Genomic DNA, 10,353 nt, shown 5'->3' with positions numbered 1-10,353 from the left:
TATCAGACTGTGTAAGAGCTCCTTGTGTGATGTTGTACAGCAGAGGACTGGGTGCTTCTTGAACAGAGCCGATGTAATGACAGAACACAGACACGTGGTCAGTTAGAGATCATGTATTATTGGTCTCACCTTTCTCTTCCATTAGAAACACTTCCTCTACGCCGCTCACATATCAATACGCCACTTAAGACAAGCAGCTTGTAAACATTTGAAAAAGCATCAAACAAATAGAAAACTGGACAGAACAAAGCCAGAACGGTCATTTCAAGGTAAGCTAAAGGGAAAAACACCATCAGAAGACAGAAATGAAGCTATATGCAAACAAGTCCTAGAAGACTTGATGGAGGAAAGTTTCAGGGCTTTGGGGTTTTTATCTGGATATTTTATAGTTTTTCACCAAAGTTACTGCAAAAATGCAATATGAGCTACCAATTATATTGGGCTCTACTATAAATTCAAATAAATAAATATTGTGTGGTAGTGCCTAATCATAAATCACTGTACTGTATATCACTTGATATATATTGTAAAATATTAGATTTACTGTATAAAATACTAAGTGCATAATTTTATCTTCCCTTTGGGAAAATATACATTTCTGAGTAAGCAAAATTCAACATTTCTTCAAAGAGGAAATCTGAGTTATAGAAAAGTGACAGAATCCAATATTACAGGAACCCCAAAATTTTGAGTGCAAACGTTCCATCACAACATCTGCATGTACAATATCAACACTATATCAAAACACTTTACATATAAAACATAGATTTAGATTTCTCCCCATAAGGCTTTGATTCCCAAAAGTAGCCAATGCCACAATGGAGCAGCCGCCTGCCGAACACAACAGAAAGAAACATGCACAAGAGACCGCAAAATCAGAAAACCCAAAATAGCAGAAATCTATCTGGCCGTTACAAAAATAGAAATTAATCTTATAATCTATTGGTGTTACAGGAAAATTAAAGGAGATTACACAAAACATAATAAACAGGTTTTATATGTATATATATATTTTCGGAGTAAACATTTATAAACAGGTTAGAAAGAGACAAACTATAAAACATGGCCTGATTAGATTTACATGCTGCATATTAACCCATGTTGCTGTCTATATACAGATATGCATCCTGAAGAACACTGCAGCACTGTTAAGGTCCTGCAGTACGTAAGCTGTGGCAGAGCTGCAGTGTACTCCAAACCTCTGGGGCTCTGGTTTGGTGTGCACAAAGATATGGCATAAAGACAAACAGGAACGCTGTTAGTTCTGTACATACTGTTAAATAGAACTCCATCCACTTTTGGGAGATAAACCTGGGCTTGGCTGTGGTAAGGCACCGTATATATCAATGTGACGGACAGCAAATGTCTGTTGTTAGGTGAGTATAAATGAGTATGACCACCCCCACCCCCCCAAGATTCGCTGGTCATCCATCCCTGGGTTAGAAAGGGACACTTTGGTAAAGAAACACCTAAGCGTGTTCTATCCAAGTATCATGTAAACAAGTGTGATGTACAATTTCTACATTTAACAGTGTAGATTTGTGGGATCTTGCTATTCAGTCTGTCTCAGACTTATGGCTTCAAAGTCATTTACAAAAGTAGATGTAAACCTTTCATGGCTGATGATCTACAGGAGTTTATGGGTTTTTGGGCAAGAAGGTGCTTCAGTGTTCCAGGAGGTTTCTACAGTCCTCGGGATTAAAGGTTGATGTACTTCATATGGCTAAGGCTAGGCAAAGGTTAAGGCTAGACTGTTAAGAGTCTAGCCTGTAAGATTCGGAGGTTCAGTCAGTGATAAACAACTGCTCTGGTGCTGCAAGCAACAGCCATCCATATAATCATAAGCCACAGACAGAACGGCCCTGACTTTGCCTCACAAGGTCTGGCTTTAGTTCAAATTCTACTTTCAGGAATAGCTCAACATTTAAGGAAATACACCTAATCTTGCGAAATGTTACATGAGAAGAACGATGCCACCCTCATGTCTGTATTGTAAAATAGGTAGCTGAAACCAGCAGCTGGTTAGCTTAGCCTAGCTTAGCAGTGGGAAAAGGGGGGGGGGGAAACAGCTAGCCTGGCCCTAACGACACCTCTGAAGTTCATTAATTAACCTGTAAGATCTCCTTCAGTATAAAAATAACAATTTGTGGTTTTATGGGTGTGCTGGAACTATTTCTTGTCCATGAGCAGTTATCAGGAGACCAACTGAGACTCCAATAAGTCTCTGCTCCCAGCCATAAAAAATTCTGGCACATACAATAGTAAATTGATGTTTTTACACTTTTTCACACTTTTAAACACACAAGAAACAACATGATAATTAGTTAACTTTAGAGCTGCTGGTAGGGGGATTTTGTGAACCAGCCCAGCTGTTTCCAGTCTTTGTGCTAAGCAGCTGCTAGCCACATATTTACTGTACAGTAAATCTGTAAATAAGAGTCACTAACAGGACGGCTGCCTTTAACAATGTAGGGCTGCAGAAACAAAAACATGATTTGTGTGCTGTTGCTTGCAGAGTTGATGCACAAAACGGGTTATGGCTTCACTTTCTTTCACTCCCACTTGAAAGTTCAGTGGCTGGAGGCAGACCAGGCCACACTGGCTTTAAGGGCTACTCTGCTGTATATATGCATTAGAACAGTTACATAGAGGCATGATTCAAGGTTCAGCTTGGATTATGGCCATATGTTATGATAAGACAGCCAAGGTAAAAGTCCTGTGGGATATGGCTATAGTCAGCCAACACTTCAGAGCAGCAAATAGTACACACTCAGGCAGGTGAGGCGAGGTGGAGAGCTGGGGAAAGATAAACGAGTTGCAGGTAAACATGCGCACTATCAAGTTCAAGCACTACTCTACAACGAGAGGAAAAATTAAGGACAAAGCGCAGAAAGGAGCAGAATCATTGTCAGCGGAGGAGAAAGCAGATTCGACACTGACAACATAAAACGCATCTTTTGGCAGTAACACTGTTGCTAGAAGAAGGAAATTATATAAAAGGAAAGATTCAGGTATCTGCAATCCCACTGGTCTCTGATTCCAAGTATGAAGCAGATTGTCACTGCTGAGAGTCCAATCCACATGCACCAAGTGTTGCTATGGAAATTCCTCCCTCCTTTGAATTGTTGTGACTGAGGATCCCAAAAAGCCAGACAAAATGAAAGAAAAGTGCATAAGCAACAATGGCATCAGTGTGTGTGAGTACAGGAGATCATCTGCAGGGTGTAAATGCTGTGAAACAAACCGAATGTGTTACCCTCATCCATCAAACCTGGACTGCCAACATATCAGATCCTCTCTCCACACGTCTGAGTGTAGTGTAAGTTCTGTGGCAGTGAACTTTAAAGCACCGGAGTGATGAGGAATGGCAATGAGCTCCCACATAACTGTCCTGGATGTGAGAGCAGGAGTGGGGACGGTGTCTGGCTGGCTGGGTCCAAATGCAGTGGTGCTGTGGGGGGTTTATCCTATGTCTTCTGGGGGTCTGGGGAAATGGGGCCGGGTGTGTTGGTCCCATCCATACTGTGTACAGGGATCTGGAACTGAGGGGTGAGGACTGAAGGAAACTGGGACAGAGCAGAGTGGAGTGTTAGGACGCATTAGTCAAATACAGAGTAATGAAATGATACTGATGAGAGCAGAAAGAAGGTATACTCTAATGTACTGACTTGGAAAAGGTGGGCTCCCTGGCGACGTGTGGCTGGGCTGAGGGGAGCGACTGGACTGAGCGTGCTCCAGAAGTGGATGTTAGACAGCAGAGGACTGGGAGTCAGCAACAGAGTGGGAGTCTGAGGAGGACGACAAAGCAGACAAACTCAGTGTTATAACACAGTAGCCTTTAGCGTTTTGCCATTGCGAGCGTTGTATGTTACTTAGTTGGCCAGGCAAAACAGCAAAGCCAGCGGCCTCAAACTAAAATAATGGTAATGCAAAGTGCTTCTATACACAACTCGACGAGTCGAGGTGGAGCTGTAGCTGCCATCGTGATACAAACCTGTGTTTACACTGTGGCTCAGCATGACAGAAGAAGAACTGCAGTGAATATTCATTACTCGTCTTGTTTTTCATTTCATTGTTTGACAACATTTTTAAACTGATATGCCGCCTGATTTTAACAAAACACCGCATGCAAATTTGAAATTTGAAACAAAGATGGTATTCTGCTGTCGGCCAGGGATGATCATTGGTACCCATCTCCCGAGCATCAGTGATATCGGTGAGGTGAGGTGCCTACGTAGAGCCCAAAGGATACTAAAGGACAGTACCCACCCAGCCACAGCCTGTTCACCCTGCTGCATTCTGGGAAGAGATATTGAAGTTTCAGCTGCCACAGCACCAGACTGCAGAGCAGCTTTTTCCCCCAAGCTATCAGACTCTTAAACTCTAATTCATCCTCAGCACTGCTCCATTGGATATAGTCTGTTTACCATTTTTATAATTGCTTCCATAGGAATGTAAATTGTCTGCTATGTAGCAGAAGGGAGTTACAAATTCAATTTCACCTTCATCACGCCTGGATTATTGCAACAGCCTTTTCACTTGTTTAACCCAAAAATCTACTGATCGACTCCAGACTGTCCAGAACTCAGCTGCCAGGCTTTTAACCAGAACAAAGAAATATGACCACATTACTCCTATTTTAGCTCCATTACACTGGCTCCAAGTATGATTTAGAATTGACTTTAAAATTCTATTGATCACTTTTAAAGCTCTTTATGGCCTCTCGCCTTGTTATATTTCTGAACTTTTAGTCCCATACGCACCAGCACGTACCTTGAGATCCTCGGGCAGAGGTCTGTTGTCTGTTCCAGAGTCTCGACTGAAAACTAAAGGGGACAGAGCGTTTGCTGTCAGGGCCCCGAGGCTCTGGAACAGCCTGCCCCAGGAAATCAGGTCGGCTGAGTCAGTGAACTCTTTTAAGTCCCTTCTTAAAACATACTTTTATAGGAGAGCTTTTCCCGATCTTATTTGACTTTATTTTATCCCTTTTATTTTTATTCTATTTTACTTATTTTACATTTATCTTAAACGTGTATTTTAGTCTTTTCAATGTTTTCATGCTTTTATCTTGTATTGTTTTTGTATTTTCTTTTGGGTATTTATTTGTCTTTGTTAAAGCACTTTGTAACTTGTTTTTGAAAAGTGCTCTACAAATAAAGATTATTACTATTATTATTATTATTATATTGTGACAAAATAAATCTACCTACCTGCCTACATATCAGGCCCTGATCTGACCCAGGCAAATATGTGAACAATGCTTCTCATATTGCAACTGCTTTTCTACCAAGGCTGCAGCTAATGATGATTTTATTAATCGATTCATCCTCACTTGGCATCTGGCATGCAGTCTTTGCTGGAAAAAGTGATACCAGGACGCCTTCTTTGGTTTGAGAGAGGGAGAAAGAGAGTGAATGAGGAGAGGGCGCCCTGGAAGAGAGAAAGCCGGAGAAATAAAAATGTATTTTGTTTCACAGAGGCTAAGTTTTAAAGCAAAAATAATAATAATTGTCATAGTATGTACCACATGCTCACAAGTTTGTGTGACTATATACGGTGTAAGGGCGGCTGATGGCTGTTCCATCGGTGTATGAATATGTGTGAATGTTAGTTTCCGTTTGAGCACTTAGGCCCAGCGTATGAATGTGTGTGAATGAGTAAATGCAATGTAGTGTAAAAGCGCTTTGAGTGGTCGCAAAAACTAGAAAGGCGCTATACAATTACAGAGCATTTACATTTACATTTAAGGACCTGTTGCAGAAATGTTAACTGCACTGGGTCTATAATCACGTACTAACAGGTGTAACTACCAAAGTGGCTCACTGCTGACAATGGAGGAACACTAGATAGTTTGTGGGCTCAAGTTTGATGATACTGAACAAAAGGGTAGTTTATAAGCTATCAACAGTTTTAATCCATATGCATATGTATTGACCATCAAGAATGTGAAACCTCCAATATGACAGAGGCAATGCTGACAGAAGAGAGAGGAACTCGTTCACATGACACTGACACTGGATCTCAACCTGTCCTGACCTGCTGGGGAGGGGCAGAATAAAAACAACATTCTCTGAAACAGCAAATATAATAGACTCCTGAAGTACACACGGTCAAACAGAAAAAGCATCACTGGGAACAATTAAACACCACAGAAACAAGACCAAACGACTACTACTAGACTAGATTCCAGATCAGTGCTGCCACCTGCCGGTCAGGGTCAGTAAATACTGGAGAGTCTCTGCAATGTCAGTTCCTGGTTCTGTCCGTTAAGACAATGATGCTTGTCTATTGGTGTCTTTTCTCATTGAACAGTCTGTGATGCAAACAAGTGAATCATTTCAACACATTACAGGACATCCTGTAGACACAATATGACTAAATGCAAATTACTGCAGGGCTATCCAACCTTTTTCCATTCATATTCTTTGATATAGTAAATGTTATAGAAATGATCTATTACTTCAACAGGCAGGCTTAAGCTCCACACAAGGGACTCTGCCTTGGAAATTAATAAAAACTGAGGCTGTGGTCAAATACTTTATGGAGAAATACAAGTCTATTTAGTCCCCGACTAAAGATTTACAGTTGCAGGAAAAAGTATGTGATACCTTTGGAATTACCTAGATTTCTGCATAAATTGGTCATAAAAAGTCACAGCAATAGACAAACATAGTCTGCTTACAGTGTGTAATATTTATGAGAATCTATCGACAGAAATGCAATATAAGATCCATAACTATGTTTTCAGTGGTGTGTAAAGACCTTACATAAAAAACCATTATGTTTTTATTACATTAGAATGAGAATTTATATCTCCATAACCACGGGCTCCCCCTTCGAAGGACGTCACCATGTTGCATCGTCATGTTTCTACAGTAGCTGAAAACGGACAAACAGCGCTACAGAGCGCGTTTCATCAGTACGTTTTTGTTCTGGTAGAACATGAATGTAGTGAATGTACATTCTACTTCTGGTAGAATTCAGGCAGTGCAGACGCTCATCACTATGTTGAACACATACGTTAGAAGAAGAAGTAGTAGTAAAAATATACTGCAGGGGTCAGCAAATAAGTTTTGCATCGGAGCAATACTTCCAACCATCAGATGGTGGATGAGAATATAAGCCATAATATTGATTTACATCAACATGTTGTTTGGTTAGCTCAGTCGCAAGGCTCGTTTCACACTCTTGGTTTACATTTTCCATGTTATAGGTCAGTGGCAAAGTCACAATAACATATGGTGTTACTGTATAATTAAGTAAATATAATTTCTTAATATATCTACTTAAGGAAACCTCATTTCTTGACTGGCCACTCTCTGCTGTCTCAGAAGAGACACCTTTTGTGCTGTGTCAGCCACCGTAGCCGTCCACTGCTCTTTGAAAGGTTAGGGGGCAGTGGTAGACTGGACAGATGGTTGCAATTCACAACCCTCGCCACTAGATGCCACTAAATCTTACATACTGGACCTTTCACAGTGCAGGGTGGAAAAAGTATGTGAACCCCTAGGCCAGACGTCACTAATTGGCGAACCGCAGTCCGTGTCTGGAACCAGCTACCGTCCTCTACGGACCCCGGTTGTTAGGAATTACAACCTTATGACCGAGTGTTTCTGTTTTATGCCGCACAGCTTTTCTAGCATTTACTGTACTGGTTTAGCGGCACAGGAAACTCACAGACCAATGGCACGTGTTCTAATCTTCTCGTGATGATCAAAAAGTTTGTCGTTATGATGTCCGGGACCTTTGCTTCTTGAAATTTTCTCTAACTGGACCTATTTGAATTTTAACTGAATACCCCTGCCCTAGGCTAACGACTTCCCCAAAAGCTAATTGGAGTGAGGAGTCATCCAACCAAGAGTCTAATCAATGAGATGAGATTGGAGGTGTTGGCTAGAGCTGCCCTGCCCGATAAAAAACACAGACCAATTTTGATTATGCTATTCTCTTGAAGCATTGCCTGATGTGAACCATGCCTTGAAATTAAGGGCTCTCAGAAGACCTAAGATTAAGAATTGTTGATTTGCATAAAGCTGGAAAGGGTTAAAAAAAAGTATCTCTTAAAGCTTTGATGTTCATCAGTCCACGTTAAGACATGTTATCTATAAATGGAGAAAGTTCAATACTGTTGCTACTCTCCCTAGGAGTGGCAGTCCTGCAAAAATGACTGCATGAGCACAGTGCAGAATGATCAATGAGGTTACAAAGGATCCTAGAGTTTCAGCTGCAGACGTACAGAAATCTGTGGAACATGCCAACATCTCTGTTGATGACTCTGATATGTCAAACACTGAACAAGAATGAAGTTCATGGGAGGACACCAGAGAGGAAGCCACTGCTGTCTAAAAAAACATTGCTGCACGTCTGAAGTTTGCAAAAGAGCACCAGGATGTTCCACAGCACTACTGGCAAAATATTCTGTGTACAGATGAAACCAAAGTTAAGTTGATTAGTAGTTGATTTTAGGCTGGCAAGGCAACTGTTTTTACATCTATGATGTGCTGCATTTCTGCTAATTTACAAATTTTTGCATCATCTTTCAGATGCAAAATATAAATAACATTTTACACGAAGTCCACTGACTCCGGCTACTGCTGCACCATGGTTGTCGCACCATGTCCCGTCCTCGGCACAGCGTTAACTTAGACGCATTTCAGAAGCTGAGCACATTGTTGGCTTGTTGTTATTTTGTCCTTTTTGTGCTTCTACCTATGAGCATTTCAGAATCAGAGCGTTTTGCCTGCCTCTGTTTGAACTGTTTTTTTGTTGATTTATGATCAGCAGTATGTGCAGGGTGTTTTATTTAAGAGAGTTTTCCAGGAGCAGAGCATGCATTTTAAACAGTGATATTGTTATGATATTATTGTGGGATGCTAAAATCGTAATCGCTATCAATATTCAATTAACTTTGCAGCCCTACTATGTGTGGAGGAAAAAAAGCAGAGCACACCAACATCAAAACTTCATACAAACTGTGAAGTATCGTGGAGGGGGAATCACGGTTTGGGGCTGCTTTGCTGCCTCAGGACCTCGAAGGTGGCTATCATCAACGGAAAAATGTATTCCACAGTTTATCAAGAAATGTTGCAGGAGAATGTAAGGCCATCCGTCCACCAATTGAAGGTCAACAGACCCACAGCACAGAAGTAAATGAACAGAATGGCTCCAGCTGAGGAAAATATACCTTCTGGAGTGGCCCAGTCAGAGTCCTGACCTCAGTCCCGATAGAGATGCTGTGGCATGACCTCATCAGAGCGATTCACACCAGACACCCCAAAAACATTGCTGAACTGAAACAGTTTTGTAAAGAGGAATGGTCCAAAACTCCTCCTGGCAGTTGTTACAGTCTGATCTGCAACTACAGGAAACATTTGGTTGAGGTTATTGCTGCCAAAGGAGGGTCAACCGGTGTGTTCAATAAAAATATGAAAACATATGGGGCTGGGTGGTATGGACCAAATATCATATCCTGGTAATTTTAAGCTGAATTCCGACACACAATATACAGTATCTCACACAAGTAAGCCCTCACATTTTTGTAGATATTTGATTATATTTTTTCATGTGACAACATTGAAGAAGTTGAGTGCAGATGCTCAGCGTCATATCTAGAGGGGGAAACAGACGCATGAGTTCTGCCAGCATTGCTGCAGAGGTTGAAGAGGTGGGGGGTCAGCCTGTCAGTGCTCAGACCATACACCATGCACTGCATCAAATTGGTCTGCATGGCCGTCGTCCCAGAAGGAAGCCCGCAAACAGTTTGTGGAAGAAAAGCAGACTAAGGACATGGATTACTGGAACTATGTCCTGTGGTCTTATGAGACTAAGATAAACTTATTTGGTTCAGATGGTGTCAAGCGTGTGTGTCAGCAACCAGGTGAGGAGTACAAAGACAAGTGTGTCTTGCCTACAGTCCAGCATGGTGGATGGAGTGTCCTGGTCTGGGGCTGCATGAGTGCTGCCGGCACTGGGGAGCTACAGTTCAGAGGGAACTGTGAATGCCAACATGTACTGTGACATACTGAATACATGATCCTCTCCCTTCAGAGACAGGGCCACAGGGCAGTATTCCAACATGATAACGACCCCAAACACACCTCCAAGACGACCACTGCCTTGCTAAAGAAGCTGAGGGTAAAGGTGATGGACTGGCCGAGCATGTCTCCAGACCTAAACCCTGTTGAGCATCTGTGGGACATCCTCAAACAGAAGGTGGAGGAGGACAAGGTCTCTAACATCCACCAGCTCCGTGACGTCCTCATGGAGGAGTGGAAGAGGACTCCAGTGGCAACCTGTGGTGAACTCCATGCCAAGAGGGTTAAGGCAGTGCTGGAAAATAATGGTGGCCACACA

The 10,353-nt window shown here is 41.9% G+C and overlaps 1 protein-coding gene across 3 annotated transcripts in view; it reads right to left on the bottom strand.

Annotated features, from left to right (window-relative positions):
* Window positions 1-98: 98 nt before the first annotated feature.
* elk4 (ETS transcription factor ELK4) overlaps window positions 99-10,353 on the bottom strand; it is a 50,404-nt gene continuing 40,149 nt past the window's right edge. For 2 of the 3 annotated variants that reach the window (XM_046075957.1, XM_046075958.1), the window contains exons 5-6: window positions 3,669-3,788; window positions 99-3,566 (exon numbers count right to left, since the gene is read on the bottom strand). In XM_046075957.1, the coding sequence (XP_045931913.1) occupies window positions 3,468-3,566; window positions 3,669-3,788 (219 nt within the window). In that variant the 3' untranslated portion in view covers window positions 99-3,467. Of the gene's footprint in view, window positions 3,567-3,668; window positions 3,789-9,184; window positions 9,359-10,353 lie in introns of those variants that run through there. The other variant, XR_006829071.1, reaches the window with a different exon arrangement.

Source organism: Micropterus dolomieu, linkage group LG18 (assembly GCF_021292245.1).
Source record: "Micropterus dolomieu isolate WLL.071019.BEF.003 ecotype Adirondacks linkage group LG18, ASM2129224v1, whole genome shotgun sequence".
Classification (NCBI taxonomy): domain Eukaryota; kingdom Metazoa; phylum Chordata; class Actinopteri; order Centrarchiformes; family Centrarchidae; genus Micropterus; species Micropterus dolomieu.
This window is presented reverse-complemented; position numbering and strand designations above follow the sequence as displayed.